Raw genomic sequence first — 23,101 nt, forward strand, 5'->3', positions numbered from 1 at the left:
TTGGGCAGGAGTCACACTCACTGCCTTTACACCTCCAGTTCTCTTGTGCATGCAGGAAGGAGAAATGGACTCCCTGAAGTCAAATTCATCTGCAGCGTTCAGCCAGCATCAGTTCAATGGTGGGCCAGACTGGAAGAGAAACAATTTTCTCGGCCAACAATAATCTTCAAGCTATAAATAAATAAATCTGTTTCTTCCTTGGACAAAACTAACACCTTTCTAGACTTTCTTTGAAAATGCTAGCAACTCTTTCTTGAGGGTGAGAACTCAAGCTGGGATATGGTAATAATTTATACCAATGAGCAGGAGCAAGTGGGTGTTTTCACAGCAGGGAGGGCTGTCTCCTACTGAAACTCTTTCATCTTGCTCCAAAGAGTATTTATGGATTCCAAGACTTGAATCCACAGTGTCCCTGTCCCCAGACAGTCCTCACCAACTAGGCTATCATGGGACATTTGTATTTCTTTACCTTTTTTGCAGTTTTAAAGTTGTTGCCATTTGCTGGCAGCTGTCACTTGCAATGAATCTCCTTCTGATGAAGATCTCAGCTCATGCAGAGCGTGTCTCATCAGTACAAAGGCAGGAGTGAAGTTCAAGGAGCTTTGTAGCACTGGTAGTTAACCATATGCATTCCAGCAGCTTCACTTTCTTCTGAAGTGTCATAATTAGGAAAATCACCCAAGATCTCTTTGACTAGTTCCATTACCAAAGCCTTGGGAAAAGCCATCAGAATCAGCTTGTGGGAGATAACCCCAAGTCCCTCCCTGCATGCTAGCAATAAGTGACTAATGAACAAAGGAGTGAGTGCCTGCCTGCAGCGAGTGCTGAGATTGCAGCTCACTTCACTGGTTGTAGTAATTCCACTAGACTGTGCTTTAGCCACCTGTTGATGAATCATCCTCTAAAAAGGTAGAAGACATAGGTGCCACTGTGGGTTATCTTGTGATTGATGATGCAGCTTCTGGTGCTGGGATGCTCTTCAGGTTCTTCTGAGCTGGAGTCTGCTTGGAGATGCCGGAAATGCACTGACACACATGAAAATTGTTGGTTTTGGTTTTATTCAAGAAAGTGAGAGCCTTTATGTCAATTCTCTAAATCTTTTCTGGGGAATACTTAAGGGCCCCTTCCTATGGCTGCACAGTGTAGAAATCAGATTTTGCAGCATGCTGGAATGACGCATCCTTGTCTGTAATGCTCCCTGTATTTCATTTGCTAAGCATTGCTGTCTGCCCTTGCTTTTAGGTTGGCGAGTTGCTCTTTTCAGCAGCCTTGCAGAACCATGAAAATACACTTGCCTGGCCTCAGCACAGTGCCTCTGTGACAAAAGAGATAATGCTGCCCATCAAAAATGACCCTAGGAAATGGGAAAGCTGAGATTGTAAAGCTGCTTTTATAGCCACCCTGTTGGCACCGTGTCCAGTGCTTTTGGTTTCTCCATTCTTTCAGTATTAGAATCAAAAAGCTGGGGCTTTCATTAATATAAGCTGTTGTGTTGATCCTGTGTAATGAGCTGATTTTGCATTTCACGAGGCTGATGGCCAGCAAAGACCTCCACTCTCTAAGGGGAAGAACAGCTCCTATTGCCCACAAAAAGTTATATCAGCAGCTTTAAAGCAACATACAGAACTTTGTCTCAAGCATGTGGTCCTAAGTAATCTCTTAAGAGAGACAAAAAAAAGGCAGAAAACAAGCAAAAAACCTCAACAAAAATATCTGTTCTTTAAATGTCTGTGTCTTGCTGTGTATGAAGTTGGCAACTCCAGCACTGGTTGTGTTCCTTTGTGATGTGTTTGGAAGTGTTTAGAAAGACACTTTAAAGAATTCACACCAGGCTTTTCAGTTCTTTTTTAACCCAAGTTGGATGTATTAGTTTGAAATACGATGCCATTTCCTGTGCAGTACCTATTGTGGGATCCTTTTTCCCCCAAACTCTTAACAGTCTTGTGTGCTCAGTGATGGTCACTCTTCATCATCTTTTGCAGAATTACAGAAGACTCCGCAGTGACAACATTTGAAGCGTTAAAGGCTCGTGTCCGTGAGTTAGAAAGGCAGCTTTCCCGTGGGGACCGCTATAAATGTCTCATTTGCATGGTGAGTAGCACTCCACTCGTGGTAATGAATCAGAAATGTCTTGGTATCTTTGCTGAGGAGGGGAGAAGCTTTTCTCCTTTTTTAGGCAGACTGGGGGAGCTCATCACCAATTAGCCTTCCAAATTAAGGTCTTAATAACTCAAATTTCTGTATGAATTACGTTGTTTCACTGGTATTTGTAGCTGTCGCTCTATATCAGGATCAAGAAAGGCCCAACTTCAGAAGATTTTCTGCCTTCCTGTAGAAAACTCCCAGATACCAGCATCCTTTTCCTGGCTGTGCAAATTTAGGTACATAGGAGAGAACAGAATCTGTGATCAGAGGCTCACCTTCTCTGATTTGGGAACAGGGATGTTGCCTGAGCATTTAAAAGTTGCCAGTGTCCTGCATGCTCTCTGGTGATGCTGTGGCCTTCCTCAGGAAGGGCAGCAGCTCCCTCTGATGGTCCAAGCCTGCAGGGCTCTACATCTCCTATTGGGTTTGTGTTCTGCTGAGGACAAAACATTCTGCTTGGTGGAGAGCTCCCTCTGCAACTTCAGCTTGATGCACAGGCTTCTGTCTCCCAGCCAGCTCACAGTTTGGAGGTGTGGGAGTGCAGCCCTTGTCACTCATCCCATAGAAGGGACAGCAGCTGGCTGCTGATTTCCAGAGGTTTGTTAGCAATGAGAGAAGATAGATACTTGAGAAGGCATGTCTGCTGAAATAGCAGCAGCATTCTTGGGATGTAGTTACACTGTTCCTGCAGAGCTGAGTTGTGATAAGGGTTGATCTTACCCTGTCACTGGTTTTCATGTGATCTGGTGACCTTTCTGATGAGAATAATGGCAGGTGGCCAGAGCAACTTCAGATGCTTTTGTGATAACTCTTCTGAGCTAGGTCATCACTTGAGTGGATTATGGGCTTCCAACAGGAGTTCTGGGAAGCCAAGAAAAGGGATTGAAGGAGACTTTCTGCCACTTCTGTACAAACATTACAAAAATACAACTTATATATTACACAAGTTGGTTCTTTTAACCAACTTTTTTGACAAAATACAAGACAGTGTTACCCAGAAAGAAAGGCATTGTGATGGGGTTGGGAGTGAAGAGTCACTAGATCACTGCTATGGAAATAATATGTTTGCTTCTTTTCCTCAGGACTCCTACACAATGCCCCTGACTTCTATTCAGTGCTGGCATGTGCACTGTGAAGAATGCTGGCTGCGGACTCTGGTGAGGCTCTTGTCTGCTTTCTTGTTGACTTACAGCCTTTTTCCACTCTTCTCAGATACTTTTTTCTAGATTGCCACAGGGGAGGGTGCTTTTTGCTTTATTTTAAACAATCTGAGTGCTGTGCTTGCAGATTTCCCAAGCCTGGCTGTTTAACACTCCACTCTAGCTTTGACATGGTTGTTGGAGTCGTTGCGACCCAAGCTCTGTCCTGCCCCTTGCCTTTTCCTCTGCTGCTGTGGGAAGAGCTCTGTGCCAGGGACTGCGTTGCCTTTCAGTGATTTTCTGTGGGGCATCCATGCAGAGAGGTAAAGCTGTGAGAATGGAGGCCAAATCCACTGAGATTTCATGGAATGGGTAGCTTCTGAGAAACATAATATTCCCCTGAAGCAAAGGGAATCATCTTCAGGAGGGAGGATATGGAAGGGGGCTTTTATAATGTGAATCTGTGTTTTTTAGGTTATTTGGAATAGCACTCTGTGGTTTTCAAGCATATGCCATTCTGTTTACAAGATTGGGACCTACTTTGAGCATTGAATAGGTGACCAAGTAGTGTTTTCTTTTCCTGTGTTAAAACTGTGGGCTTTAATCAGCCTTTAACCATCCCCTCTGCCGCTGATTTTCAAGCTTTCATTTTGTTCAGGCTGGGGAGTGGAAAAATAGTCAATTGTGCTTTCTAGTTCTCCTGTTAGCAAGATGATACAGTGTTGGGTTGCAAAAAATATAAGGGAATGGCACTCCTAAAAACTTGTTCCTGGAAGGCATTACTCTACTTTATAAAACACATTGTGTGCTTGGAATTACGATTAAGCTGATCGTGCTCCTTTAAATCCTGCCTTTTAAAAGTCTTGTCCAAGAAAAGTTACCAGGATGGTGAAGTGCCTGTGGGCTTGAGTACTAATAGCAACTCAATAATTTGGCTATCCCTTGGGCTGTATTTTATAGCTCTTCAGCTACACCCCGTCACTATTTACGTTATACAAGCTTTTGTAAACATTTTAGCAGCATCTTATAAAAGACACATATGTGGGTATGTTGCTGTGAGGTGTCTGGATGAATATGTGCTCTGCAACTTTTGCTAAGTGAGGTGTAGTCTTGTCTTTCAGTGGTGCTACAAGCACAAGATAAAACACTAATTTCCTCTTCATTTTCTTTACTCTGAAGTCTTTCTCCTCTCCTCTTCCCACCAGCCTCAAGTCATGTTCTAAATCTGTGGCACTAATTTCAGGCTATTCTTAGGCTCAGCAGCAACTTAGTTCAACTTCAGTCGGGTCCCTTTTTGTCATGTTCAACAGTCGCAGCCTCTCATGAGAACAGGGAAAGTCACTCCAGGTGCCGAGGGAGTAACATTTCCCTTGCAAAGGGGAAGCCATCTCCCCCCAGAGCTCTATGGGAAAGGTGGTGGTGAATCTGGCTGTGTGTGATCTGCACATGGCTCTTCTGCTGACCAGGCAGGCGGGATGGGAGTAGTCCAGCAAGATATCATGTTAGGACTTGGCACTTGCATAGGGGAAGCAATTAATAAATGACTACTCATGTGTTCCCCAGTCCTAGCCTCTCCCTGCAGCCCCCAATTTATTAAACCAGGCCTTTTCACAAGGCATGCTTGCACTCCCTTTCCCATCTCAAAAAAATCTCCCAGCCTGTGTTCGCATGTTTCTAATGTAACCATTAAAATGTAGCCTGAAGACAGCAATAAAAACCCTGGAACGCCTTGGTGCTTTTGTGTCTTGATCAAAGTCAATGTGTGTAATCTCGTTAAGACTGCCCTCCTTCCCCCCTCCTTTTTTATGAATTTAATGGCATACAGCAGCTGGGCTCAGTGTTTAATGCTTACCAACCTGCATTGTTCTAATTAAGGTATCTCCTTTTATTTCGGGCACAAAAGAGACTCTTGTTTTTTTTAACAAGCGAGGAGCTGTGGGATAGTGTGTGTAATAATCGCTGCTGTTACCTTTCCCTGGGTATAAAGCTGGCTCCCCAGTGGGCTGGGAGGAGGGAGCCTGCGCGTGCAGCACACATGGAAAGACTTGGCTGGGGGAGAGGGGCAGCGTTTTTCTGCTGTTGTGCAATAAACAATTTGTTGGAGTTAATAGGAGTTGGAGCAGGCGGGTTGTGTCAGGCTTCCGGCCCCTTTTGAACAGTCTGGAGATCTGCCATCCACGCTGGTGAAAAGTCCCCTTTCTCCTCTGTGCCTGTGCCTACATGCCCAGCCAAGATCTAATATTAACTTAGAGTGTGAGTGTGCCTGAGAGAGCAAGGATCATGTACTGAACAAGGCTCTAGAACTGAAGGCTCAGAGTGCCCTGGAGCACTTCTAAACCTCTGCAGGGTCTTGAAGACGGGGTGAAACGTGATGCTCACATGTGTCTAGGGACCTAAGGTTTAAACATTTTGTAGGATACAATAGTACAATGATCTGAGCATCTGTCTTGGTAGTGTTTAGGGCACTGATGAGGATTGGATCTTAAAATGCTTAGACTTTATGAAAATAAAATTTTTAGACTTTTGCCTCTTGGTGTTCAATTCCAAATTATAACCGTTCTGTTGGTAAGGGCAAGGAAGAGACTTTTAATCACTAACTCTACAAATGGTTGTTGGACTCTCTAGCTTAGGTATTATTATGCTGGAGCTCAGCACGTCAACAGGTTGCAAGTTCTGAGGTTGAAACATTGACCAGAGGATAATCCATCTCTGAAGCAAAGGCTGGGGTTGCAGAAAGAGACCCTGGATATGCCTTAAGAGAACTAAAATCATGGAGTGATTTACCTGTGATCCCTTTTAGAAGCCCTGAAAACATGCAGGTTCTTCAAAGATAGGAGAGTAAATGATGTTGCAGGAGCCAGACAGCCTGGGCAGCAGCAGGTGGAGTTCCTTTCCTTAAATGATGACAGTCTTCGTGGTTGGTGTCCATCCTCAGCTGGTTGTTGGACTGCAGCCCAAGTAATGGGGTGGTAGGGGATGAATCTCCCTCTGTAAGAGTCTGCCCAGTCTCCATCCTTCCCCTGAGAGGGGACCTTAGAGCTAATAGTGGGTAAGATTTGTATTTTCCTTCTCCTGAGGAGAGTTCTCCAGCAGAAGAGATTGTCCATCTGCTGTAGTGATCTGGGGAGGTTTGGAGCCCACATCCTTGGAATTTTGTGAGAACAGGGTTGATGTGTGTCTGTCAGCAGTAATTCAGGTGGAGGTGATCTTGCCCAGGGAATGGGTCGGCAAGTTCTTGATATCCCTCTGAGCTGTAGTTGTGTGATTTCCCACAACTGGTATCCTTCTTTGCAAGGTAAATGGAGCTGTAAACTTAAGTCAGGCTGTTGTTTGCCAGTGATGGAGCTGTTGGTCAGTGCAAGGGCTGAAAGAGGACAGGTTTATTTGAACAAATGCAGTTTACTGAGTTTCCCCCATCACCTGTACAAGCCATATCCAGCCTTTCCCAGATGTATTTGCTGACTTCAGGCTTGTGCCTGCCTGTCTTGGACTTATTTGAAAATGACAACTACGAGAGCAGGAAAAAATCACTTCTAAAAAGCCTTCTTCATCACAAAATGCTTCCAGGGGATCCATCGATATATACGTGTGCTCTGCAGTTGACACATTTATATCTTTGGTAATTACTACATCCTTAGCCTTGCCACTCTTTCTAGGCTCTAGGACCATATGTGCCATGTGGGCTGGATTGGTTTTGTACAGAACAGCACAGATACAGAGCAGCCCTTCTGGGGGATTCCTCAGTGCTTCAGCAACATATAGAGACCTCCTGAGTCAGCAGCTGCATGGATGCTGCGCTTGAGCCTTCATGATGTTCTCATCTCTGTGGTTATTAATTAGCATTTTCAGTTCTGGCCTCCAGTGGCCTGGGGGGATGAGCTCTACCCTTTGAGGAGGTTTGGTGAAAGAAGTTGTTCTCCTGGTGTTTTAACCCTGTTACCTGACAGCTGGAGGTACCCACAATGGCAGTGGAGGACAGCTGTTTCTCTGGGAGTCAGCATCTGCAGAGAAGAAGCTCCACACTTGTGTGGAGGCATGGGTGGGAGAGGAGGCTGACACCTTGGTTGAGAATTGGATCTTGGCATTCAGTTCCTTTCTTGGCAAGAAGCTGGCTCTTGGTTGGGGTCCTTCCTGTCATCTCTCTGCTTCGATTTTACTTTCTTTGCCCGCTCTGTTTCTTTGTCTCTTTATTCTCTGTCCTGGTAGCATATTCTTCTTGGAAATTGCCCATTTTTAGACCCACGGGACAGCAGGAAGTGCCTAAATCCTTCCTTGTGAGTTTCCTTGCTTTAGCCAATTTATAGCACACATCATACCATTTTTTTTAAGAGTCAATTTTAAGACAAACTAGTCCAATCCTTCCTGGCACCATGTAAGCCCTAACGACTTTTCAACATCTCAGCTCTCGTTAATGCATTTTTCAAACTACTACCCCAAGTGATTAGCCTGTATTGTGGATCAATCACTTGCCAAATTTTAATTAAGAAAGGAGGAGAAAAAATAAACTCCTTCCTGGTTCCAGCCCCGTTTCTTTGCTTTGTAACAGCCCTGGAGCAAACTTCTTGCAGCAGAGTTTTATAAACCCCTCAAAACTGGGGTTTATAATGGAAAAGCTGAGGTGGCCTTTACTCCAGCACACACAGCTATAACACATCAAGGCTTTTCCATGTAGCTATGATGAAAGGAGCAGAAGGACCTGGAAAAAAAGAAAAAGAAATGGCTGACAGGTGGGACTTATTATTCCACAGCATTTTTATTTCAAGGGAAAAGTTTAGTAACCCCAGCTGGCAGGTGAGCAGTGGGGGAGCAAACGCTTTTTCATTGTGCCTGTGCCAGCATGTGTGTGTGTACAAGCTTATGTGCCTCTCCACAAGAGTGGAGAGTTTAATCACTGGTCCAGATAAATATTATATACCTACCCTGAAAAGTTAGATGTAAGGAACAAGATTCTGGGCAACTTCAATCTAAAAAGTAAAGAATCAGGAATTAGTTCAGAATTTACCACACATGCTTATGTGTGCAGAGGAGGACACTTTCATATAATATGAAAGAAAAATGCCTCCCCAAGTGTCCAAAGTATTAGAGACCCAGAGCACTGGGCCCAGCGTGCCACGTGCAGCCTGCACCACACTTCAGAGCTCAAGGATGAGCTGTGCCTCCCACATGCAGGTGAAGCAGTATCCCCCACTGCCCTAAATCAATCTGTGATCATGCAGCTTTTGCAGAAAATAGGTCAAGCTCCATGTAGTTGGGTTCTGCTTTGTGACATGGTTGAAAACTTGTCTCTGGCTATGCATGTGCAGCTCTCAGCCTTAAGTGAGAGAGTGAATCCCCCTAAAGCCATCAGCATGTGGTGCAGAAAACACATCTGGGACAGAGATCCCAAGGTCTGGCAAGATAGATCCAGCCATCTTCCCTTTCCCTGTAGTGTGAGGGAACTGCATACCTGACCTTGCTTTGGTATGGAAGAGAGCAAAGATGCACTTGATTTCATTTCTGCCATCCCTGTGGGCCGAGTGCAGAGGGCTGGTGCTTAGAGTGAGCACCTGCAGCCTTTGGTTCGATGCCTTGCTGCCTCTTGCTAGTAAGCCTGTCTTAGGAAGGAGAGCATGCATACAGATGTGGGCACTAGTCACATCTGGAATGCTTGAAGTCCCCATGCACACTTAATTCTGCTTTTCGGGGCACACAAGAAAGCTTGAACAGGCAGCTGCCAGCTGCTGTCCCTCGGACAACATGCTGTGAATTAATTCCTCAGCACCTCCCTGCCACTTCCTTTGGGACCCCCTCCAGCTACAAAGTTGATGCCAGGAGGGCAACTAGATGCAACAGGTGCCTCCAAGGGAAAGGGAAACACATGAAACTGAGCAGAGACTCAATTGAAACAGGATATTTCGTGGCATTTGCCTCCAGATTAGTGAGCCCCTTGGGAGTGCTGCTATGTCAGCACAGTGGCAGAAGGGGCAGATGTTCAGATTTTTCTCTCGTGTTTTCACCACTGCAGCAAGTTTTTACTGGGACATGCAGAGTAGAGCTTGCCATTTCTAATTCTGGAGATCCAGAGCTGAGGCATTGAGCATAAGCAAAGAGGAATGTTAAATAAGCAGGTTCTGCTAAAGTCCAGTGCACTCAAGTTGCCATTTCATCAGCGTTTTAAGCCATTCCTTTGAGTTACAGGTTGCACTTGCTCCTCCCAGAATCCAGCATGCCAAGTCCACTCTGTGAAGTCCAGCGCATAGGGCTGCCTGATGCATTGCACAGGATGGGGTGTGGGATGGTCCTGGAAGGCTGAAAATCTAAACAGACACAGTAGTTGTCCCAGATAACTGGAAGGATGTGCCCACAGGCATCAGCACCAGGCGTGCCATCCAGACCATCAGTGGTCTGTCCTTCAATGACAAACTGCCAGCCTGTCACTGACCCTGAGAGTGTCACTCACCCTGAGCTGTGCCCAGGCTGTTCTGGGTGTCTTTTGCAGACACTTCATTCAACTCTAACTCAACAGGACTTTGTGTGTGACTGGTTTAGATCAGGTGCAAGTGCCCAGGGTCCCTACATGTGTTCTGTCAACAGCTGAGCCGCTGGCAGCAAGGGCTGTCAAATGGAAATGTCCAGAAGTGCAAAGCTCAGGGAATGGCAGGTGTGCCAAGTGCACGACTGCAGGGAATAATGTGCAGTGGGAGCAGAGAGGGCCATCCCAATTTCCCACACTGCTGGTGCTGTAGTTGGGAGGCTGCCTCACAGCAGAGCCATCTTTCTGTCATTTTTCCCATCAATTGTCTTTCACATCTGCCAATCTGATGATGACCGGCTTAGGTTGACCCCGATTCTGAGGCTTATTAACACCCTCTTGCTGTCAGGCTCAGTGATAGATGGCACATCAGCCCTTGTTTTATTTCGTGTAGTGTTCCTGTCGGCCACCCATTACCCCACCTCAGCTCACATCAGTTTGCTGTTTCCAGCTCACCTTGGCAGAAGAGACTCATCTCTGCAGTATCTGTGCTGGGGGGGACAGGATGGAGGGTTCCTTCATGCCAGCAGCTCTTAGGCTTTTGCAGGATGGACGAGGCAGTGTCCCAGTGTGCTACCCTGAAAGAGATGGTCCAAGCCCCCCATGAACCAGCTCAGTCATCCCTGCTGAAAGCTTCACTTGTTGCAGCTGGATTGATTTTCTGCCTGTTCAGTGATCTGAACTTGTTCATGGAGGGCTGCAGGGGAGCAGGGGAAACAAAAAGGAGCAGATCTCCCTGGAAACCAGTGGTGACAATGGTGCTGAGTTGGGTGATGCAGTTTGGCTCTGGGTTTGAGCCCTCTGCAGAGCTCCTGCTTGTCCAGCTGCCTCATGCCAGGAACTGGAGAAGCACAAGGGACTTGCAGGACAGGCAAGGAAGGCATTGGGACTCCCCTTTCACACATCTTGTGCTCACAGTTGGAGGCCATGGCCCTGCCTGGAGGGCCTTACTTCTCCTGCAGTCCCAGGCCAAGGGCAGGGATGTCCTTCACACTCTCACACTGTGCATCTCATCTGCTGGTTGCAGGGTGCCAAGAAGCTCTGTCCTCAGTGTAACACCATCACGTCTCCTGGAGACCTTCGGCGCATCTACTTATGAAGGACCCAGCAGGAGGGCAGGACCCAGCTACTCAGCTCAGCTCATCACACCCAGGGGGAGAAGAACGACCACAACAAAAAAAAGACGTTTTAAAATTTAAAGAAAAAACAAACCAGAGACTCCAGACATGGACTCGAAGATACAGGAGCAGTGGGGAGCCTCAGCTGCCAGGTCCCGCAGTTTGAGACCTCCTTCAGCATCTGCAGCGGGCAAAACCAAATCCTTTGTTGTGAAGCCCCCTTTTTTAAAACCAGTGTTCCCCATCGCCCATTCCCTGGAGCTGGCTTGGCATTGTGGATGGCTCGTGAGCCCTCCTTTGGACTGTCTTGTTGACCACTCTGCCCCCAGGAGACTGGGGAAGGGACCCTTCACAGAAAGATGTTAAATAACCTGTAACTTGTGTTCCTTGATCAGTTTTTGTTTTTGTTTGTTTTGGTTTGATTTTTTTTTTTTTTTTTTTTTTTTGTTTGGTTCTGTTTTGGTTTTTTGTGGTGTTCTAGTGATGACTAAAAGGTTTAAAGAAAAAAAAAAAAACACACCCAGGCAGAAATGAAGCACATGTAATATAGATTATATATGTTTACAATGTTGTGTATAAATGGGATAGACTCAAACATTACATACTAATAAGTTTCCCTTTCTTTTCTTTGGGTTGTATTTTTTTTAAAGAAGAAAAAAAATGAGCAGAGAACATTAAACCCATATTTTTCTTGGTTCAGCAAAGTTTTGGCATTAAAGTCATTAGTTTAAAAAAAGTATATATATACATATATATAATATAAATGGTTTAATGTTCTGTGGTGTATATTTCCTCATTCAGATATGAAGTTAACAGCTTTTAGTAATGGCTGTAGCATTGCCCATAACTTACAGAACTTATGGGGAGTAGAGGAGGTGGATTTTTGTCATTAGTTGTAGCTAATGGGGCTATTTATAATAGAATCGTTATCCCCGGAAAGACACAGCTTTTAACTCCTCACCGGGGGGCCAGGCAGGACAGGGGGAATCTGGCTCAGCCCCCTTTATCTTTCCCAGCTGGGGAAGGAGCAAATGGTGAGGAGCTGGAAGGAGGGAGTGTGTCAGAGCCCTGCCCTCTCCCCTGGCTGGGAGTGCCTGCTCGAGGGTCCGGCTGATGCCTGTGCTCCTCCAGCCACAGCCCCTTCCCCTGCCCTGCCTGGCCTTGCTTTCCTCCTCTGGGCACCATTTCCTGCCTGAGGATGCCTGGGCTGCTCAGGATGGTGCTGGGGCAGGGGACAGGATGGTCCTGCTGATGGCTTTGCCCACAGACACTCAGCCATTCTCTTGTGGGGCTGCCTGGCAGAGCTGTGCAAGCCCTGCAGAGCCAGCCCTGCCCTGCTCTCGCTTCCCCCAGCTCCCACTCTCCTGCAGCCTGCGTTTTTCCTAAGAGGTTCTGGCACCAGGGCAGAGAGCCAAGGCAGCCTTGTCTTGTCCCCACTTCCAGGGTCCAGCAGAGACACTCTCAGCTGGACCCAGAGGTCCCCCACAGCCCCTGCAGTCCCTCATGCTTGTCCCTGTCTCCCATATCCTCAGCCTTAACCAAAGCTGCCATCTGGCCTGTTTTTTTGTTCTTTCTTTTATTGTCAGGATCCAAGAATCAGATACTGACCAATTTCCCAAGGCCTTGGGACTTCTCCCAGCTCCACACTGTCTGTCCCTGCCAAGGCTTCCTGGGCAGTTGTGGGGTGCCAGCTCCCTATAGCCAGAAGACAGGGAGATGGGAAAGCTCACCTGCCCGACTCCTTTCCAAGCAGATCCCACCTGGCAGCACAACACAGCTGGGACTGTGTTTTTAAGACAGTCTGGAAAAAGCAGTGGATGAGGGGTTGGGAGTTGGATCCCCAGCACTGCTGGGGTGTTTTCAGAGAGGGAAGGGCTGGGTAAGCAGGATGTGTGGGGAGTGTGACAGTCCCACTACTGCTTCCCTACCCTGAACTCTATGCAGAGAACAGCAGCAGCCTTGGCATCTCCTGATTTCAGAAGGATTGCACTGCACCCAAAAAAACCTCAAATGAAATTGAAGGAGCTGTTATTTCATAAACATCTCATCAAAAGGGGACAATTCCTAATTGGGAGTTTCCCTTGTGTCCAAGCTCATATCTATGTGTGGCTTCTGAGACCAGAGAGCTGCAGCCTCTGCTGTGTGCCAGCAGAGCTCCTGGGAGCCAGAGGAAGCCGGGGCACCCCAGAGGGTTCTTGCCTTCACAGGGGGACTGCAGGCAGGGGCTGTCACTGCGGGGTAACCCTGCAGCCAGCAGCACAAGGCAGGGGAAGGGCAGGCATGCACAGCTCAGGCTGGATTTGTAAAGGGACAAAACTTGCAGGGCACATGGCTCAGCTGGGAGTGTGCTGGTGTTAAAGTCTCAGAGATGGAGAGGGTGCAGCCAGGTGGGTTTGAGAGACAGCCAGGAAGGGCAAGAGGGTAGGAGGCCCTTCCTTGGAAATAGCCTAGCTCCCTCCCAGGGCCTCTCTGGCAGGTGTTGTGGACCAGCCGTGTGCTTTATGTACGTATGTGTAAAACCATATGTAACTAGTCATTGGTTCTTTGCTTTGGGGTTTATTTTTGGTAATTTTTTTTTTTGTTGTTGTTTAAATTGTAAAGCCATCCCCTGTTTTCAAGGGGGAAGCTGCAGGGGGAAGGCTGGGGAGAGAGGCATCCCAGTTTGTAACAGGCATCCGCCACTTCCCCTCTTCTGTAATGAGTTTAAATGATTTAAAAAAAGAAAAAAAAGTGAAATATCAGAGTTACCTATCTTTGCCCAAAGAATCCCAGTTGCACAAAGCGATATTCCGGTGTGTCAATGATTGTGTGTCAGTGTATACTATACAAAGAGGTACTTGTCACTCCCGTTTGTAAACTACATTTGACATTAATTAAACAAGTATAAATCTTCTTGGGCGCATTCTGCTTCTCTGTGTTTCCCTTTGCAGGCGAGAGGCAGCAGAAACACCCCCCACAGGCCGCAGCTCCTGGATGTGAGTAATGTCCCAGAGGGGAGTCCTGGTCCTGTTTGGGATGCAGGGACAGATGCAGGGGGATGCTGGGACGTGCGCCAGACCCCTCCACGGGCGGGCTCCCCCAACTGGTCCCCCCATGGAGCCAGGAGGGCAGGGCGAAGGGCACCCCTCAGGGGACACCCCCATAATGAAGTCTCATCGGCTGCGTTGGTGGGGGCAGGAGACGCCCAGCCCCAACAGATCCATACATCCTGCATTAGGGGCCTCCAGTGCAGTGTAGGGTTACCCCAGCCCAGGGACCGGGAGGCTGCTGGGCCGGGGGGGCAGAGGTCGGGCTCCCCCCGGCACGCGGCTGGCGCCGACGCTTTTGGTTTACAAACATTCTGCAGATGGGTCAGTGGGCTGTTCTCAAACCCCTCCTCATGGCTGTGTCCCCCAGGGATGGGGTGCTGGGGGGTCCCCAGGCTGGTGGGAGGAGGCAGCAAGGATGTCAGGGACCTCTTTCCATCTGCTGTGGCAAGAATAGGGAAAAGGTGGGATTTGGCCACTTTTTTGGCTGGAGAGGAGCAGCGAAGCGTCTCGGCCCCTCTCCCATCCACTTTCAGCCCAAAGGTGGCCTGAGGCCAGGGCGAAGGGCAGAAACCCTCCCTCCCTCTCCACCTACCCCACAGCAGGCTGCTAATATTTTATTTAAAATATCTTTAGGAAGCGGAGGAGCGTGATGTATCGGATATATTGAGAAAATGCTAATGTGTAATAGCGTGTGTCAGGGGCCTCGTTCATCACCCCCGCGCCGCCTTCTGGGGGATCCATATCTAATTAACAGTAATGAATGAGGGAGCCCACCTAATGACAGCCCGCCAGTTTGTTATGGAAATGAGGCAATCCCATTAGGCAAAACACTTAATTAAACAAACTGCTCGGAGTGTAGGCCAGTGCAAGATGGGCACAGGCCCTTTAGGGAACAAGGGGGGCCCTGGTACCCAGCCCTCCACATGCCAGGCTGGGGGCATAAGGGCTGCTGCAGCCCCCAGAGCTGGGTGCCCACAGTCAACTGCAGCAGCAGGGAGCTGGGGAAGCTGACAGGGATCCACCTGGGGGGGTCCCAGTGGGGAGGGGACAGCAGGGCAGTTTGCATCTCCCTCTCGTCTCTCTCCTTCGATGGGCTCAGAGGCAGCAGAGGCCAAACACAGATTTCCAATCAAACGTGTGTACTTGGCTCCTGCTCTATTGACACTGAAGCAAGAAGGGCTCAAGGTTAATTCCTTATCAATACCCTATTGTCAGCTCATCCATCATTCCACGGGGGCAGGGCTGCCCAAGCTCTCCCTGCCCCAGCCCCCATAGGTTTGGGAGGGTGACTGAAGGATGCTGTGCCCACACAGCCTGTCTCTGATGGTGCTGGGGTGCACTTGCAGCCATATGAGCATGCAGAAATGAGAGGGGGGGTCAATTCAAAGGGAAGGGGATGGAGGGATGCTCATGCCCCAGGCTGGGTGAAGGAGCTTTGCGGGTGTGCTGGACAGGGGGGCATTAGGAGACAGATCAGGTGGTGGCTGTGGGCCCCCATTTGTGCTGTCCTGTTTCCTAATTGCATCCTCAGCCCCCAGCCCTGTGTGCTGGGAGGTCCTGCCAGCCTTTTCAGAAGAGCAGCACGAAGCTCAGCTTCTTTCCCAGGGCTTGGGGACTACAGGGAACCCAAGGGAGCTCCAGAGTCCTGATACGTGGAGCTCCCAGAAGTTGGGCCATGGTCTGCTTGATCACACTACTACAGAGATTGATTTAAAAAACAGATAGCCTTCCCTGGGTGATGGAGAGGGAAGTGCTACGACCTGGTCTGCTGAAGTGAGAAGGGCAGGAAAGCTATTCCTGCTGCTAGACTTTTGGTTTTAACAATCAGTTAAAGCTGAGGAATGGGATCTAGTACAAATTCCAGAGGCAGGCAGTCCTAGGGAAGAGATGCTGTTCTGTATTAACTCACAATCTCTAGTTCTTGTCACTGGAGTTAGTTCTTGCTGGTCTTTTTCCTTGCCCCAAGAGGAGACCTTTTGCAGGAGATGCTCTCAGGCACTCAGAAGAGCTGGGCTGAGCTGTGCTGTTGGGGTCTTTGCCAGGATGTGTTCAGCTGTTTCCGAGACCAGAAATCTCTCCATGCAGGAAAGAGGGGTCCTGCTGCCATCTCGTGGAGCTGTTCCCGCCCGGCACGGGGTCTGCACGGGCAGTGGAGACCAGCCTCCCTCCTACACTTTTTGGGATACAGCACAGGCTTGGATTGCTTGGCTCCACCCCGTCCATTCCCACTTTTCCATCAATGGCAAAGCTCCACACATATGCCTGCAGCATCCCAACATGCATGAAAATGGGACCTCAGCCCACACAGCTTTAAAACACCTTTATGAGGTGTGGGCACAGGTCAGTCTCCACCCAGGAGCATAATTTGAATTACTCACGCTGCAAGATTTTGCCCCAGCTCCAAACCTGACCCTGGCTGACTGGATCCTGCCCCTGGCTTGCCCAGTTCCCCACCACAGCCTCCCCCAGTGCCACAGGGAGCTCTGGCTGCACAGACACCCTCCCAGCCCTGTCAGGAGCAGCTGAGCGCCCTCCAGCCCAGCCACACGGGCCACCCTGACCACTAAGTGGCTTTTTTTGTTTTTCAAAACCACTCTGTAACATCACCACTGCCTGGGGAGGGAGGGCAGCACAGGGAAGCAAGCCAGGAGTCAGTTCCTTCACAGGAAACACTCAAATAGATTTTGTTACTGAGGGAAAGTTAATTTTGCTTTACCACAACTGTGGTAGCCAGCTGTGAGCATCCTCCTCTCCCACCACTGCTGGTGTTCCACCTACACTATTTCACAGTCTGCACATGAGGGCTGGACTGCAGGAAAACAAGCTCTGGACCACATCCCACTCCCTACCCTCGAGGCAAGCCCAGGGATGCTGCATTTTTTCCTCCCAATGAACAGATCTGCAGTGCCCCTCCTCCCCGTAGCTCATCTCAGAGATTTACCTGGATTTGCCAAGATATCACAACCTTTGGGCTTTCAGTGTTCAGGCTGAAGCTCTTTAGGAACACTGGCTGCGCCAAACCGTGACAGTTTAGCAAGGATTAAGGGTCTGAGGCTGGGTTTTTGTAAATCCAGTAGTGCTTGGATCAGTTCTCAGCCATGTGCCTTCGGGCTCCAAGTTATTAACCTTCTGTTTCAAATAAGCCCCAGGAATAGGGAGGGCAGGAAGGTGGGGGCACACACAGTACAGGAAAGCAGAGGCCAGCATATCACACAGCACTCACAATCGGAATTAAAACTTGCTGGGACTCAGAAAACAAAACCACTCAGAAGACTGGTGCTGTAAATCACTGGCTTGGCAAAGATCACCCTGCTCTCAGAGAGCTGGGTACACAAATCACCTCTGAATTTCATGTCGCTTTTGCAGCAGTGGAAAGGCCTGTGAGCACATTCCTGTTGTTGGGAAAGCTCAGGACACCTCTGACCGCAGAGCTGCAGCAGGCAGCACCCACTCCCTGCCTGCTGCCCTGGAAAGTGGGGAAGCAGGGTTGAGCTGGGAAAGTGGAAACACCGTGCTGGGGAGGTGAAAGTGAGGAAGGAAGGTGCAGCTGACATGTGAGGCTTCTCCCAGAGCAAGCCTCACCATCCTGTCAGGCAGGGGCACAGGGTATAGCTCCAGCTCCTGCCAGCCATGTTCTGTAACAGCCCGAGTCCTTAAACAGAAGTTCAACACCCACAGCAATAAACAGGAGCAGCAGATTCCCAGGAACAATTGTATTAATTCAGAGGCATATATTATGGAGTGTTTAACTGATCTGTAAATACTGAACCTGTAGAAACCAGCATGAGGGCAAGTGCTGGTTAAATAACTTTTATCACCTCTGTTCCCCAGGAGTGTTCACAGTGCCACAAACAGGCTGGATGCTGAGAAGCCCCAGCCCAGATCTCTGAAAAGGCAGATGAACACATCACAGCTCAGGAGTTACAGCACTGACAGCATAAACCAGGGCCTGCTTTAAAAAGCTGGGATATCTCTGATGGCCTTTCTGGAGATAGGGGACCATGCTTGGATTTTACAGGTCCAAACCCTAGAAATGAGAATTTCTGCATGAAAAGGGGAAGGCTGAAGACTCTTACCACAGAGTAGCCCTCACACCCCACTGTCACAGTGGGAGCTGGAACTGGGATCACACCCACAGAAGACTGGGTCCCAAGCAACAAGCTCCTGTGCCTGGAGACAGTTTTCACTTTTAAAAAATAAAAGACAAACCAGGTCATCAGACCCTTTTCAGTTAATTCTCACTTATCCCATATATAGCCCAACCCTCCCTCTAAAGCCATGCCCACCAGGGGTTATTCTGCTGTAAATGAGCATTGTCACAATAGTCTGCCATGAACCAGCTGTGTGGTCACCACTGCCACTCACCCTGTGCTTTCACTTCTGTGAGGTGTTACAGTTCTTGTGTTAAACTTCCAAATTATTTCAGTGCTTCCCAAGGACTTCGCCCTCTGCATTTCAGTCCAGAACAGCAGGAGTTTTGTAATTGTGGGTGACTGTACCCCAAGGGTGGGCAAGAGCAGCACAGCCACTCACTGGCAGAACCTTTTGCAAAACTCCTGCTGTTTCAGTGCCTACCTCTCTAGGGCAGTTCCTTGTTCAAGCAGGCCCATGTCACAGCCCTCCAGAGCTTCCTCCTGGCAATTTAAAGTTGGCTAAACTTGTTCACCATGTTATTAATTAGCTTGCTATACTGTGACATAGCATAAACATATCAGCAGGCTCTTCTCTGTCTTTATACCCACTTCTCCCCCAAATAAACAATAAAACCTAGACCCACACATGAAGTACAGTGCAATGAGCTACTTTTTCACTAGGTGGAAGGAATTAATTTCTTGTACACATCGCATGGACTGCAAAGACTGATCATCTGAAGAGAACATTTTGGACAAAACCATCATATTTCATGGTCATTTGTAGGGTGGAGGTGATTTTAAAAATACCCAGTATAAAGCATAGCTCCAAGAGACAGTTCCATTTTCTTCTGCAATTCCACCTTTCTGTTTCTGGGGTCTGGCACAGCTGTAATCCAAAAAAATATTCCCTGAATATCCAGATGCAAAATATAGGCTGCTTCAAGACACAATTAACAAAGAAGTAGCTCTCCAAGAAAGCAAAACTACTCAGTAGAACACACAAAAGACTGGAAGGAAGAAAAACAAAACACTAGAAACATTCAAAAATGTTAGCTTAAACCTTGAAGAACACAAAAGTTGTCACAAACATTTGAGCTCCCACCAAGGATCAGAGAGCTTTGACTTTTATCTCAGCTATTTAATGAAACCAGATGACAGTCTGGTCATACTGCCCTACACACACCTTTTCCTGGTCTTACACTTGGTTTCAAGGCCTGATCTGTAGCAAGGAGAGTACAACAAGAGCTGGGATGCACTGAGAAAAGCAGAAAGTCCTGCAGACTTGGCTCTGTTTGCTCATTGCAAGATAAAAGAAATGGCAGAGAGAAAAAAAACAACAAAACAACAAATACATGGAAGAGTTGTATTGTAAAATTAATACAAGCAACAGAACATGCACCTTGGACACCAGGGACAAGGAGACAAGACGGAGAGCAGAGAACAAGAAGAGACAGGAAGAAACAAATAATACTCAGTGTGAGATTCTGGTCTGTGACACTTTGGTAGAGCACATCAACATGAACCATGACAGGATTTCACCTTCAGGACTTTAAATTAATCTATATCTACATTCTGCTCTAACGTGGCTGGTCCAAAGGCCAGGCTGGAGGCTTTCACACTTGTAGACAGTAGGGGAAAAAAAAAAGCAACAAACCAAACAAGGAGCCTCTACTTTCCTCACTTCAAAGACACAAAAGCAAGGAGGTGACATTTCCCATCGGAGCTGAGCAAGGAGAGGCAAACACTGCAGGTCATTAGAGCACTAAGGAGGTGAGGCCCCGACACAGTCAGCCAGGAAGGCGGTGCAGAGGCTGCGGTAATAGGTGGGGTACACCCGCATGTGGCTGACGTGAGGCGAGTCTGAGAAGTCCACGGCTTTCACAGGAACCCCGAGCTGCTCCCGAGCACTGGCCATGAGCTCAATCTCGCTGGCTTTGATGATGAGATCGGCCTGGGAGTAGAGGTAGAGCTCAGGCCAGCGCGAGGGCGCTTTCAGCAGGGCGTCGTAGTGGCTCTCGTGGAGGAAGCGGGTCAGGGGGTACAGCAGGACCCGCAGCACCACGGCTGTGGTGGCAAAAGTGAACAGCAGGAGATACTTGAGCAGCACGTTCATGGAGGCCAGGACAGTTGCCAGGGCACGAAGGGCTCCTCGCAAGTTTCTTCTGCCAGGGGCGCTGTCGAAAATGGTGCCAGCTACCCTGAGGCTCTGGAAGGGCGTGTGGGTGTGGAGCGCCTCGAGGATGTAACGGTACAGCATGACACCACCATTGCTGAAAACGTGGAAAAGAACCGGTCTGTTCTCAACTCTGTAGTCAAAGAGCAGCTCCAGGAGTCGCCTGGCTGGGGTCTGCAGGGATCTGATGCCAAAGGTCTCAGAGAAGAATACCATCCTCCATGGAGCTGTGTAACGGATGACCGTGCAGCCCTAAGAACAACAGAAAGAGACCCCACAGACGTTTAAGCTGTGCTGCAAATTACAGAGAGTAGGCAAGCAGCAGTACAAAGAACATGAAAATTTGGGACAGGTTTCCAACAGAAACCACAGGACCAGAAGAAAGTCTTTAGTGTCAGCAGCAAGGCACTGACACGAATATAGATTACATTAATCATCATAGCACACAGTATTATGAAAAGGCCTCTGCCACTGCAGAGGCTTTGGTCGTGTCTGAGATCCTTTCAAATCTTGTGCTAACTGGCACAACCCCTGGGGACACTGCCACCCATTTTTATGGGTGTTAATCCTCACCCAGGAGAAGAAAACCATCTCCCTGATTCACAGACCTTCAGCATCAGCCGTTTTAGTAAGACAAGCCTGCTCTGGTACACATCCAGCTCATCACACTGAAGCAAATATAAGAAGAAAGAGGAAATCCTCCTCTCCTTGGGCGCACTTGTTTGCAGCTGTCTCTAAGACTCACCAACAACAAACACCAACATGATTTTTGTAGACCTTGCTGAAACACTCCAGCTGTGCAAAGAAGGAGCTCTGGCTCAAGGACTCGGAACTCCTGAGCAACTGCCTTACATTTAGGTATAGATTTGGGAACAGGATCTTGGAGGAGTTTCAGAATAGAGCAGATGGAACTACATTTATGAATGCTTTAGACCTTTTCCATCACCTGAGCTCACTGACATTACACACTGACAAGGACAAAGCTAAGTCACCAAAACACCCCCCCCAGAGCTCCCTAAACAGTGAACGAGTTAGAAGAGGACACCAAGTTCTCAAATCAAAGCCTTCTTTACCATCTTGCCATGGCTACAGCCACTTCCTCTTAGTGAGCTAAGAAAACTCATCCTCTCCCATTTCTATGATCTTTCTGAGAGAAAAGTATTTTCCAAGAAGTTGTCATGCTGCCCTGTAACGTGCTCCTCATCCGCTCAGCAGCATCTTAAAGCCACTTAACAACTAATTCTTCACTAGATCAAGCCAATTAATGACTCCTGCACTGGATTACACATTAACAATAGACTTGGTAATGTACAAACTTTACCACCTATAGTTGGAACAGATTTGGATATACACAATATTCCCTGCTGACCAAGAAAAAAAATTCTAATGTTTCACTGGGTTCCCATGCTACAAGCTGGCATCATTTCAGTAAAATACAGTATTAGAAAGGAAAATATCATAACCTAGGGAACTGGCAGTAGGACAGATCTCTCTAGTTCAAACACAAGGAATTCCTAGTGAGCAGCTATGACTATCACAGGATGCCTGTTTCACAGACAGGATAAAATTAATTTGGTTTACAACATTTAGATGAATCATTTTCACAGGAAGGAAGAGCCAAAGGCATGACAGATGCCAATGTGTTCCATCAGTTCCCACCCCAGCCTCACCACATCTGTGCTGTGGCCTAACAGCAAGCAGTAAACAGAGAATCTTTCCCTGCATGTTTACCTGTTTGGAAACCTAACACGGTTCACGTGATTCCTGAATAATCCCACAACTTTAAATGCCTTAAGATACTTCAGTGAGTCACACAGCAGCTGAAAGTTTCTCCAAGGAAGTATTTCTGCCTTGGCTGCACACACAAAGGTGACATCAGCAGCTGTTAGATAACACTGCCCGGGCTGTGAGAGACAAGGAGCTTTCAATGACAGGAGAACTCTCACTCACTCCCCATGAGTGAGACAAGAGAGGCTTCAGAGAGACTTTACCAAGAGAGAGACTTAACCACACAAAAATAAGGCCATTTCACAGTATAACAGTGTCATGAAGACACAGACAGGGCACTCACCTTCTGGCTGTAGACTGCGCTGTATTTGGCCAGGTATTTGTCCTGGCAGCCGGCCCAGCCCAGGAGGATGACCACGGGCTGGCCCTCGGCAGGCCCTCTGTCTGTGCTGCCTTCTGGAACAGACCACAAGTGTTACAGCAGCTGCCCTCCAGGCTGCCCGAGCACAACTCACAGCAGCTCGCCTGGTTACTAAAGTTTAAAGGCAATAGTGAAGCAAGTATAAGCCTGGCTGCTCGCTCAGTTCCGAGCATTGCCTCACGCCGGTTTCACTCCGTGGGCGTACTGCACAGCCCAGCTTCAGCCCCTGCAGCTCCCACGCTCTTCAGTGCCGCAAAGCCAGCACCGAGCTGCTCCCTGCGGGGGGCGACACCGCTCCTCCCGCCTCCGGCGAGACAGCGGCGGCTGCTGCCGCTTCCAGGGAACAGGGAAGCGTTCTGCCCTGTCCTCCAGGCACTGCCAGACACCTGCCGGAGCACCAATGCCCCACGGCTCCTCCTCCCACACCCCAGCGCGCTCGCCTCTCCTCCGCCCGCCCCGTCCCTGCTGTCACGGTGTCCCCGGTCCCGCTCGCCCCCGCACCGCGGGCCTGTCCCGGCTGCAGCTCCACCACGGCGTCCCTCAGCCCGCGGGTGCCCATGGCCGCGCACCGGCCGCCGCTTCCGCCCCCCGCGGAAGCCCCGCCCACCCCTCTCCCCGCAGCCAATGGGAAGGGAAAGCTCCCACCCCGCCTCATCATTTGCCCCGCCCCCTACCCGCCTCCCACTTCCTTAGCAACGCGCCCT

General features: G+C 48.6%; 2 protein-coding genes across 7 annotated transcripts in view; one reads left to right on the top strand and one right to left on the bottom strand.

The window, feature by feature from the left end:
- RNF220 (ring finger protein 220) overlaps positions 1-13,806 on the top strand; it is a 210,267-nt gene extending 196,461 nt beyond the window's left edge. For all 4 annotated transcript variants that reach the window (XM_071436576.1, XM_071436577.1, XM_071436578.1 and 1 more), the window contains 3 exons: positions 1,983-2,091; positions 3,228-3,302; positions 10,823-13,806. In XM_071436576.1, coding sequence (XP_071292677.1) covers positions 1,983-2,091; positions 3,228-3,302; positions 10,823-10,894 — 256 coding nt within the window. In that variant the 3' untranslated portion in view covers positions 10,895-13,806. The remainder of the gene's footprint in view (positions 1-1,982; positions 2,092-3,227; positions 3,303-10,822) is intronic.
- A 5,618-nt stretch (positions 13,807-19,424) lies between these two features.
- Positions 19,425-22,995, bottom strand: TMEM53 (transmembrane protein 53). Of its 3 annotated transcripts, none has more exons than XM_071436579.1 (3): positions 22,899-22,995; positions 22,320-22,432; positions 19,425-20,500 (listed from the first exon to the last, which is right to left on the bottom strand). In XM_071436579.1, exons 1-3 carry the CDS (start codon positions 22,954-22,956, stop codon positions 19,838-19,840), a joined length of 834 nt encoding a protein of 277 aa, XP_071292680.1. In that variant the 5' UTR covers positions 22,957-22,995; the 3' UTR covers positions 19,425-19,837. The 3 variants fall into 3 exon arrangements, with proteins under 3 accessions (XP_071292680.1, XP_071292681.1, XP_071292682.1); XM_071436580.1 differs by having other exon boundaries at positions 22,320-22,429; positions 22,899-22,991; XM_071436581.1 differs by having other exon boundaries at positions 22,320-22,508; positions 22,899-22,978.
- Positions 22,996-23,101: the final 106 nt, after the last annotated feature.

Source organism: Agelaius tricolor, unplaced genomic scaffold, assembly GCF_023055355.1.
Source record: "Agelaius tricolor isolate 1412-34295 unplaced genomic scaffold, bAgeTri1.0.p SCAF_11, whole genome shotgun sequence".
Lineage (NCBI taxonomy): Eukaryota > Metazoa > Chordata > Aves > Passeriformes > Icteridae > Agelaius > Agelaius tricolor.

Bases quoted from the DNA above. Each gene is read 5' to 3' on its own strand.
- TMEM53 (XM_071436579.1), bottom strand. From the start codon at position 22,956: ATGGGCACCCGCGGGCTGAGGGACGCCGTGGTGGAGCTGCAGCCGGGA. The intron at 22,433-22,898 runs GTGCGGGGGCGA...GGTCTGTTCCAG, and splicing joins GCAGCCGGGACAGGCCCGCG to AAGGCAGCACAGACAGAGGG. The intron at 20,501-22,319 runs GTGAGTGCCCTG...TGTTGTTCTTAG, and splicing joins GCGCAGTCTACAGCCAGAAG to GGCTGCACGGTCATCCGTTA.